Source organism: Herpailurus yagouaroundi, unplaced genomic scaffold (genome assembly GCF_014898765.1).
Source record: "Herpailurus yagouaroundi ecotype Mexico unplaced genomic scaffold, PumYag 166, whole genome shotgun sequence".
Taxonomy (NCBI): Eukaryota; Metazoa; Chordata; class Mammalia; order Carnivora; family Felidae; genus Herpailurus; species Herpailurus yagouaroundi.
The window spans coordinates 17,233,981-17,244,353 of record NW_024412407.1 but is presented as its reverse complement, the minus strand read 5'-3'; the positions used below and the strand labels follow the sequence as shown (position 1 = coordinate 17,244,353).

Below are 10,373 nucleotides of genomic sequence, written 5' to 3'. Positions count from 1 at the left end.
CCATTTTGAGTTTATTTTTGTGAATGGTGTGAGAAAGTGGTCTAGTTTCAACCTTCTGCATGTTGCTGTCCAGTTCTCCCAGCACCATTTGTTAAAGAGACTGTTTTTTTTCCATTGGATGTTCTTTCCTGCTTTGTCAAAGATGAGTTGGCCATACGTTTGTGGGTCTAGTTCTGGGGTTTCTATTCTGTTCCATCGGTCTATGTGTCTGTTTTTGTGCCAATACCATGCTGTCTTGATGATGACAGCTTTGTAGTAGAGGCTAAAGTCTGGGATTGTGATGCCTCCTGCTTTGGTCTTCTTCAAAATTACTTTGGCTATTCGGGGCCTTTTGTGGTTCCATATGAATTTTAGGATTGCTTGTTCTAGTTTTGAGAAGAATGCTGGTGCAATTTTGATTGGGATTGCATTGAATGTGTAGATAGCTTTGGGTGGTATTGACATTTTGACAATATTTATTCTTCCAATCCATGAGCAGGGAATGTCTTTCCATTTCTTTAAATCTTCTTCAATTACCTTCATAAGCTTTCTATAGTTTTCAGCATAGAGATCTTTTACATCTTTGGTTAGATTTATTCCTAGGTATTTGATGCTTCTTGGTGCAGTTGTGAATGGGATCAGTTTCTTTATTTGTCTTTCTGTTGCTTCATTGTTAGTGTATAAGAATGCAACTGATTTCTATACATTGATTTTGTATCCTGCAACTTTGCTCCATTCATGTATCAGTTCTAGCAGACTTTTGGTGGAGTCTATCGGATTTTCCATGTATAATATCATGTCATCTGCAAAAAGTGAAAGCTTGACTTCATCTTTGCCAATTTTGATGCCTTTGATTTCCTTTTGTTGTCTGATTGCTGACGCTAGAACTTCCAACACTATGTTAAACAACAGCGGTGAGAGTGGGCATCCCTTTTGTGTTCCTGATCTCAGGGAAAAAGGTCTCAGTTTTTCCCCATTGAGGATGATGTTAGCTGTGGGCTTTTCATAAATGGCTTTTATGATGTTTAAGTATGTTCCTTCTATCCCGACTTTGTCAAGGGTTTTTATTTTTTACTTTTATTTTTTTTTATTTAAAAATTTTTTTTTAATGTTTGTTTCTTTTTGAGACAGAGACAGAGCATGAACGGGGGAGGGTCAGAGAGAGGGAGACACAGAATCCGAAACAGGCTCCAGGCTCTGAGCTGTCAGCACAGAGCCCGACACGGGGCTTGAACTCACGGACTGCGAAATCATGACCTGAGCCAAAGTCGGTGGCTTAACCGACTGAGCCACCCAGGCGCCCCTCTCAAGGGTTTTTATTAAGAAAGGGTGCTGAATTTTGTCAAAGGCCTTTTCTGCATCGATTGACAGGATTATATGGTTCTTATCTTTTCTTTTATTAATGTGATGTATCACGTTGATTGATTTACGAATGTTGAACCAGCCCTGCATCCCAGGAATGAATCCCACTTGATCACGGTGAATAATTCTTTTTATATGCTGTTGAATTCGATTTGCTAGTATCTTATTGAGAATTTTTGCATCCATATTCATCAGGGATATGGGCCTGTAGTTCTCTTTTTTTACTGGGTCTCTGTCTGGTTTGGGAATCAAAGTAATACTGGCTTCATAGAATGAGTCTGGAAGTTTTCCTTCCCTTTCGATTTTTTGGAATAGCTTGAGAAGGATAGGTATTATCTCTGCTTTAAACGTCTGGTAGAACTCCCCTGGGAAGCCATCTGGTCCTGGACTCTTATTTGTTGGGAGATTTTTGATAACCGATTCAATCTCTTCGCTGGTTATGGGTCTGTTCAAGCTTTCTATTTCCTCGTGATTGAATTTTGGAAGAGGGTGGGTGTTTAGGAAGTTGTCCATTTCTTCCAGGTTGTCCAATTTGTTGGCATATACTTTTTCATAGTATTCCCTGATAATTGTTTGTATCTCTGAGGGATTGGTTGTAATAATTCCATTTTCATTCATGATTTTATCTATTTGGGTCATCTCCCTTTTCTTTTTGAGAAGCCTGGCTAGAGGTTTGTCAATTTTGTTTATTTTTTCAAAAAACCAACTCTTGGTTTCGTTGATCTGCTCTACAGTTTTTTTAGATTCTATATTGTTTATTTCTGCTCTGCTCTTTATTATTTCTCTTCTTCTGCTGGGTTTAGGCTGCCTTTGCTGTTCTGCTTCTATTTCCTTTAGGTGTGCTGTTAGATTTTGTATTTGGGATTTTTCTTGTTTCTTGAGATAGGCCTGGATTGCAATGTATTTTCCTCTCAGGACTGCCTTCGCTGCGTCCCAAAGCGTTTGGATTGTTGTATTTTCATTTTCGTTTGTTTCCATCTATTTTTTAATTTCTTCTCTAATTGCCTGGTTGACCCACTCATTCTTTAGTACTGTGTTCTTTAACCTCCATGCTTTTGGAGGTTATCCAGACTTTTTCCTGTGGTTGATTTCAAGCTTCATAGCATTGTGGTCGGGAAGTATGCATGGTATAATTTCAATTCTTGTATGCTTATGAAGGGCTGTTTTGTGACCCAGTATATGATCTATCTTGGAGAATGTTCCATGTGCACTCGAGAAGAAAGTATATTCTGTTGCTTTGGGATGCAGAGTTCTAAATATATCCGTCAAGTCCATCTGATCCAATGTCTCATTCAGGGCCCTTGTTTCTTTATTGACTGTGTGTCTAGATGATCTATCCATTTTTGTAAGTGGGGTGTTAAAGTCCCCTGCAATTACCATATTCTTATCAATAAGGTTGCTTATGTTTATGAGTAATTGTTTTATATATTTAGGGGCTCCGGTATTCGGCGCATAGACATTTATAATTGTTAGCTCTTCCTCATGGATAGACCCTGTGATTATTACATAATGCCCTTCTTCATCTCTTGTTACAGCCTTTAATTTAAAGTCTAGTTTGTCTGATATAAGTATGGCTACTCCAGCTTTCTTTTGGCTTCCAGTATCATGATAAATAGTTCTCCATCCCCTCACTCTCAATCTAAAGGTGTCCTCAGGTCTAAAATGAGTCTCTTGTAGACAGCAAATAGATGGGTCTTGTTTTTTTATCCATTCTGATACCCTATGTCTTTTGGTTGCCGCATTTAATCCATTTACATTCAGTGTTATTATAGAAAGACACGGGTTTAGAGTCATTGTGATGTCTGTATGTTTTATGCTTGTAGCGATGTCTCTGGTACTTTGTCTCACAGGGTCCCCCTTAGGATCTCTTGTAGGGCTGGTTTAGTGGTGACGAATTCCTTCAGTTTTTGTTTGTTTGGGAAGACCTTTATCTCTCTTTCTATTCTAAATGACAGACTTGCTGGATAAAGGATTCTCAGCTGCATATTTTTTTCTGTTCAACACATTGAAGATCTCCTGCCAATCCTTTCTGGCCTGCCAAGTTTCAAAAGAGAGATCAGTCACGAGTCTTATAGGTCTCCCTTTATATGTGAGGGCACGTTTATCCCTTGCTGCTTTCAGAATTTTCTCTTAATCTTGTATTTTGCCAGTTTCACTATGATATGTCGTGCAGAAGATCGATTCAAGTTCCGTCTGAAGGGAGTTCTCTGTGCCTCTTGGATTTCAGTGACTTTTTCCTTCCCCAAATCCGGGAAGTTCTCAGCTATTATTTCTTCAAGTACCCCTTCAGCACCTTTCCCTCTCTCTTTCTCCTCTGGGACACCAATTATGCGTATATTATTTTTTTAGTGTATCACTTAGTTCTCTAATTTTCCCCTCATACTCCTGGATTTTTTTTATCTCTCTTTTTCTCAGCTTCCTCTTTTTCCATAATTTTATCTTCTAGTTCACCTATTCTCTCCTCTGCCTCTTCAATCCGAGCTGTGGTCGTTTCCATTTTATTTTGCATCTCGTTTAAAGCGTTTTTCAGCTCCTCGTGACTGTTCCTTAGTCCCTTGATCTTTGTAGCAAGAGATTCTCTGCTGTCCTCTATACTGTTTTCAAGCCCAGCGATTAATTTTATGACTATTATTCTAAATTCACTTTCTGTTATATTATTTAAATCCTTTTTGATCAGTTCATTAGCTGTTGTTATTTCCTGGAGATTCTTTTGAGGGGAATTCTTCCGTTTGGTCATTTTGTATAGTCCCTGGAGTGGTGCAGACCTGCAGGGCACTTCCCCAATGCTGGTGTATAACTGGAGTTGGTGGGCGGGGCCGCAGTCAGACCTGATGTCTGCCCCCAGCCCACCGTTGGGGCCACAGTCAGACTGGTGTGTTCCTTCTCTTCCCCTCTCCTAGGGGCGGGATTCACTGTGGGGTGGTGTGGCCGTCTGAGCTACTTGCACACTGCCAGGCTTGTGGTGCTGGGGATCTGGTGTATTAGCTGGAGTGAGTAGGCAAGGTGCATGGGGGCAGGAGGGGCAGGCTTAGCTCGTTTCTCCTTAGGTGATCCACTTCAGGAGCCCTATGGCAGCAGGAAGGAGTCAGACCCACTACCGGAGGGGTGGCTCCGCAGAAGCACAGCTTTGGGTGTTTGCTCGGAGCAAGCAAGTTCCCTGGCAGGAACTGGTTCCCTTTGGGATTTTGGCTGGGGGATGGGCGAGGGAGATGGCGCTGGCTAGCACCTTTGTTCCCTGCCAAACTGAGCTATGTCGTCCCGGGGCTCAGCAACTCTCCCTCCCTTTGTCCTCCAACCTTCCCACTTTCCGAGCAGAGCTGTTCACTTATGACCTCCCAGATGCTAAGTCCTGCTTGCTGTTGGAACACACTCCGTCTGGCCCCTCCGCTTTTGCCAGCCAGACTCAGGGCTCTGCTTGGCCAGCAGGCCGCCCCTCCACCCTGGCTCCCTCCCGCCAGTCCGTGGAGCGCGCACCGCCTCTCCGCCCTTCCTACCCCCTTCCATGGGCCTCTCGTCTGCACTTGGCTCTGGAGACTCCATTCTGCTAGTCTTCTGGTGGTTTTCTGGGTTATTTAGGCAGGTGTAGGTGAAATCTAAGTGATCAGCAGGACGCGCGGTGAGCCCAGCGTCCTCCTACGCCCCCATCTTCTGCCCTCCCTTGACCACTGGGTATTTTAACACTGCCCTCAACACAAATATGACTCTGCTTTTGTTTCAAAAGTTTACTTCTGACTAGAAGGGCTGTCCTCTTTATCGATTTAGTTAACTCTACTACATGTCCTTCAAGGTCTGCTCAAATGTAACTTCCTTTGTAAGGCTTTCGCTGAGTCAACCAGTAGTAATTGACTGCTCAGCCTTCTGGTGTGAACCTCTCTAACAACACTTATTCTGTTGTGTTATGGTGAATTATATGTGTGTCTGGCATCTCTGCTCCTTTCCCCATGTTACATTATTAAATCCTTATAATTACCACATAATGTTAAGTATTAGGATTCCCATTTTACAGATGAATAAACTGGAGGGTCTAGTGCCCATCTCACACAAGCTATTATAAAGACCTAATGTGACAGTGAATTAACTAATTTATAAAAGACTAAGCTATATGACTGGAAGGCATTATTCACACAATACTTTTGTGTGGTAACAAATGCTTAGATTTTCTTCTTGCCGATAATAGAAGGAATGTATTGTTTGCGCAAAAAGAAATCCTTTTAATATTAATTAAAATAAAACTAAGAATGCTGCTATGCTCTAGTGCAATGCAAATAATGAGGATAGTCAACCCCAACATTTCAGGTCCATTTGCTCTGAGGAGGACCTGGAGCTCAGGTCTCTGGAGGTGACAAACTAAAGCATTCCCTAGTCGTACCTCGTCTCCCTTTCTCTCCTGCTTTATTTTTCTCACTCTCCTTATTCTTTACAGGGGTTTTTAGAAGAGCTCAGAAACATCTTATCCCAGGAAGAAAAAATTGTAGGAGATAAATGTATAATGCGTGGCACAAAAAACAATAGGAGAAATCTTTTAAATTTATGATGGAAGCAAAGAACATTGCTCAAAGAATGTAGTCTTTGCCAGTTCAAAAACAAGGACTTCTAGCAAAATACATAAAACCAGGGGCACCTGGGTGGCTCTGTCGGTTGAAGGTCTGACTTCTGTTCGGGTCATGATCTCACGGTTCATGAGTTAGAGTCTTGCATTGGGCTCGCTGCTCTCATTGTGGAGACTGGAGTCCACTTGGAATCCTCTGTCTTCCTCTCTCTTTGCCCCTTCCCTGCTCACATGTGCTCTCTCCCCCCCCCACCTCAAAAATAAATAAACATTAAAAAGAATACAGAAGACCAGTTTTCTTCCTTTGGGCCTTATGTCTGTTTCCTTGTTAGCTACTCTTTCAACTTAACCTGTCTCCCAGCTAAGCTCCTCCTTTTCCTTATTTAGCATCAGGAGTTTTCATTAGCCATTTTATGAGTTTTTTGATAGTGATCCTCATTAGCGTTGCTGTGGCCTTAAATTTGACATTTACCATCTTACTATATAAGATTTTAATGGTTAATTCTCAGTGTATTCAAGCTAGGCTTCTGGTTATTACATTTTTTTTACAATGTCTACATTCACATTTTAGAGCATGTGTTACATCTTAACATGTTTCTTTTCTTTTTTTTTTTTTTTAATTTTTTTTCGACGTTTATTTATTTTTGGGACAGAGAGAGACAGAGCATGAACAGGGGAGGGGCAGAGAGAGAGGGAGACACAGAATCGGAAACAGGCTCCAGGCTCTGAGCCATCAGCCCAGAGCCTGACGCGGGGCTCGAACTCCCGGACCGCGAGATCGCGACCTGGCTGAAGTCGGACGCTTAACCGACTGCGCCACCCAGGCGCCCCTTAACATGTTTCTTTACAATTTTATATAAATGACTGGCATCCAATTTATCAGGCTTCTTCACATCTTTATGCAGGTAAATATGGACAACTAAATAAATATATATCACTCAGTTAATGGTAAGTTTCTCAAGAAATAGAACAATATTATTTCAAGGTTTCATGTTCTGCAAAATAAAAGAATTTAATGAAATATTTTAATTTGGCTTTATAGCCAAACTCCACTGTTTTTCATTCTATACTTATTGAGCACGTGTGTCCAAGGAACAGGGAATAAAGTAACATTTCTGCCTCCAAGTTGCTGGACTATATAGTGAAGAAGAATTATAGCAAGTCTAGTTATTTCACAGATTTAGGTATGTTTTATTTCAAAGTGTGTTATTCTCCCTTTGGTCCCCACTCTAAAGCAATGCAAGACCAAAAGCCATCATCCCAGCAATAATATTCTTCTTTAAATTTTGAGTTAACCATTTGTATTCCTGTTTTGTTGTTAATCCCATGGTTATAAGGGCTTAAAATTTGCCAGGTATTAGGGACACATCGATGAGCAATACAGAAAAGGTTCACTATGTTCAGATGAAAAAGGAAATTTAATGTCAAAAGTATAAAAGGTACGTGAATGATTTCAAGTAATGATTGGTGCTATTCTTTCAATGGTTATTTTTTGAGTGCCTACTATATGCTAAAGGCTGACATATAAAGTAAATCATGTAAGGTGAAGGGAGGGCCAGGGAGCTGTCATGTTAGCTGTTGAGAGAAGGTCCCTCTGAGGAGATGACATTTGAATTGAGATCTAAATGACAAGCAGAAGCAGAAGAGTTTTTTTGACCTGGGTCCTCAGAGTCTATGGATAGAATTCAGGAGACTTGATGATAAACTTGGGTGGGAAAAATAATTACATTGCGTTCACTGAAGTCAGGCTGAAATTTGACTTTGTCTTGATGTGAATGTAGGTGTCAAACCTCAGTAGTATCATCATCGCCTGTTACTTTGTGATCAGTAATTTCATACCACATGTCTGCTCTTGCAGGTATTTTGAAATATCATCATTGCTTTGAAATTATGGTATTTCTTAGATCTGCCACTAAATCTGACTATTACGTTGGGTTAATAAAGAAGCACACGTGATTATGCTGTCAGTCAGTATTGCTGTGTAGTCACCTCAACATTTAGAGGCTTAAAGCAGCAGTCCGTGATTCCAAGGATCGGTCATTTGGGTTGTGCTCGGCTGAGCAGTTCTTATGGACCGGCCTGTGGTCACTCACAGGGCCGCTTGTCACCCGGCAGCCCAACTGAGCAAAATAGTCCACAAAGTCCCTCTCCCGTGCTTGGCAGCTGGTGCTGACTGTGGGCTGGACGGCATGGCTCCTGCAGGCGGGCCTGGCTTCTTCGTATGGTGGCACTGTTCCACCTCGTGAGGCTGAGGCTCAGAAATCCCACAACACTTCCACCCCCTTCTGCAGGTTAGAGCAAGTCAGAGGCCAGCTCAGAGTCCGCTTAAGAGGAGACTCCAAGAGAAGTATGATTAATTGGGGTCCATTACTGTAATAAATGACCTGATTACCATATCGTAATTTTTAAAACATTGTATTAATTTAATTGTAATATAATCAGTATCCTTTGTGATCCTGTCAAAGCATAAGCTCTAAGGGAGGAAAATTTCCCTCCTCTCTGTGCCTGAGCCTAAGAATTAAACATAAGACATATTATATAAGACCTACACAAGATACGACAGATGAACAAGAAGAAAGCATACAAATTAACTTTTTTATGTGTACACAGCGGGCTTTAGAAGGAAACCTAAGAAGCCATCAAGCCCCCAAGCTTACATATACCTTTTACACAAAAAATGATAAATTGTGGGGATGTGACAAGATATGATAACTTGTGCTAGGGGCAGTACATTGTGGAACAGTGACTAGGAAATGTACGGAGAACCTAATAGAAGATCAGGGTTATTTTAGTAGGTTTGTTTGTACAAGTCCATTTTGGTGCCCATACTGTCTCTGCTGATAAGAATGTTCTTCTCTTCTGGTACAGGGAGAGCGCCTTTCTCAGGGGCAGTTTCGTGTCCTGCTTTTAGGTAGAAAGGGGGAGGGCAAAGAGAACGCTTCCTGCATCAGCTGTTTCTCAAGGGCCTGCAGCTCAAAATAATCAGTATGCATGCTCTGAACCCTTTAAAATATTATTCTGAGAAAAGCTTCATCACCTTCAACATGTTGTCAAAGAGGGCCATGGCACAAATGAGGTCAAGAACCCTTGATCAGGGGGCACATGGGTGGCTCAGTTAGTTAGGCATCTGACTCTGGCCCAGGTCATGATCTGGTGGTTCACACGTTCAAGCCCCACATCCAGCTCTGTGCTGACAGCTCAGAGCCTCGTTCCTGCTTCATTCAGATTCTGTGTCTCCCTCTCTCTGCCCCTACCCTGCTTGCACTCTGTCTCTCTCTCTCTCTCTCTCTCTCCAAACTAAATAAACATAAAAAATAAAAAAATTAAAAAAAAAACTGATCTGGAGGCAAGAAGTTCTGGGAGGGGAAGTGCAAAGGCCTCAAGGCAGGAGCAAGCTGGCAAGTCCAGCATGGTTGGGGGGCACGAGGAAAGCTACTGAGACTGCCACGCATGACCAAGGGCTGGACAGAGGCAGGTCAGACCATGTGGCTTATTGGGAAACTTGTGGATGGACAGCCCCCATACTCGGAGGCTGGAAAGTTGGTACTGTATGTGTACTAACCTATAATTTTCTTTTATATTTCATAATATATTGTAGCTGTATTTCTCTTTCAGTATATTAAGCTCCTCATTTTTTTCTCACTCTTTTAAATAATTTTATAATGCCAATTCAGCAGATGCCTGATTCTTTATTTCATTGTTTCCCCGATAGCAAACATATAGGCTATTTCCAGTTCTTTGTGTAAATATATACAGGTTTACTTTTCTCTATGAAAATACTTTTAAAATTGTTTTTTCTATGTAGAATTGCTGAATCTCGTGTATGTGCTTTTAAAGTTTTGTCACATACCACTACATTGCCATTCGAAAGATGGTGGGACTGACTTACATTGTATGAGGTGTTTTTATTATTATCTTTAACCACCAAGGTATCTGTACTTTATAAAACCTAGCATAAGAAAGTTTTATATCTATTGTCTATTCTGTTGTTTCAGAACAATGAGATGGTGGAGCTACAGAGAATACGGATGAAGGATGAAATCCGAGAATACAAATTCCGAGAAGCCCGCCTCCTTCAGGACTACACTGAGCTGGAAGAAGAAAATATCACGTTGCAGAAACTCGTGTCCACGTTAAAGCAGAACCAGGTGAGGTTCAACAAGTTTTTCAGTTACACTCCAGATAGAGCCACATCTTCTGACCACCAAGGTTAAATCTCTTTACTTCTCAGAAAGGAACTTGCCTGAATTTGCCTTAATCTTCCTACAATATTTATGTGCTGGTATTTCCTGACCCTCCTCCTGTTTCAGCTAACCTTTAAAAGTCAAACCTAGAAGGATAATTTACAATAAAACTTTGCTGGATAAGAAGCAAAATCTTAGTTTATCCTGTAGCCCTGTGTTAACTTATTTTAGGTGGAATTGAATTGTATTATAATCAATTTAACCTGACAGCTTCTCATTAAGAGCAATCCCTTCTCTCT

At 41.2% G+C, this 10,373-nt stretch overlaps 1 protein-coding gene across 7 annotated transcripts in view; it reads left to right on the top strand.

Moving 5' to 3' along the window:
- BICD1 (BICD cargo adaptor 1) overlaps positions 1-10,373 on the top strand; it is a 266,844-nt gene that overhangs the window by 189,328 nt on the left and 67,143 nt on the right. For all 7 annotated transcript variants that reach the window (XM_040488474.1, XM_040488480.1, XM_040488476.1 and 4 more), the window contains exon 3: positions 9,886-10,038. In XM_040488474.1, the coding sequence (XP_040344408.1) occupies positions 9,886-10,038 (153 nt within the window). The remainder of the gene's footprint in view (positions 1-9,885; positions 10,039-10,373) is intronic.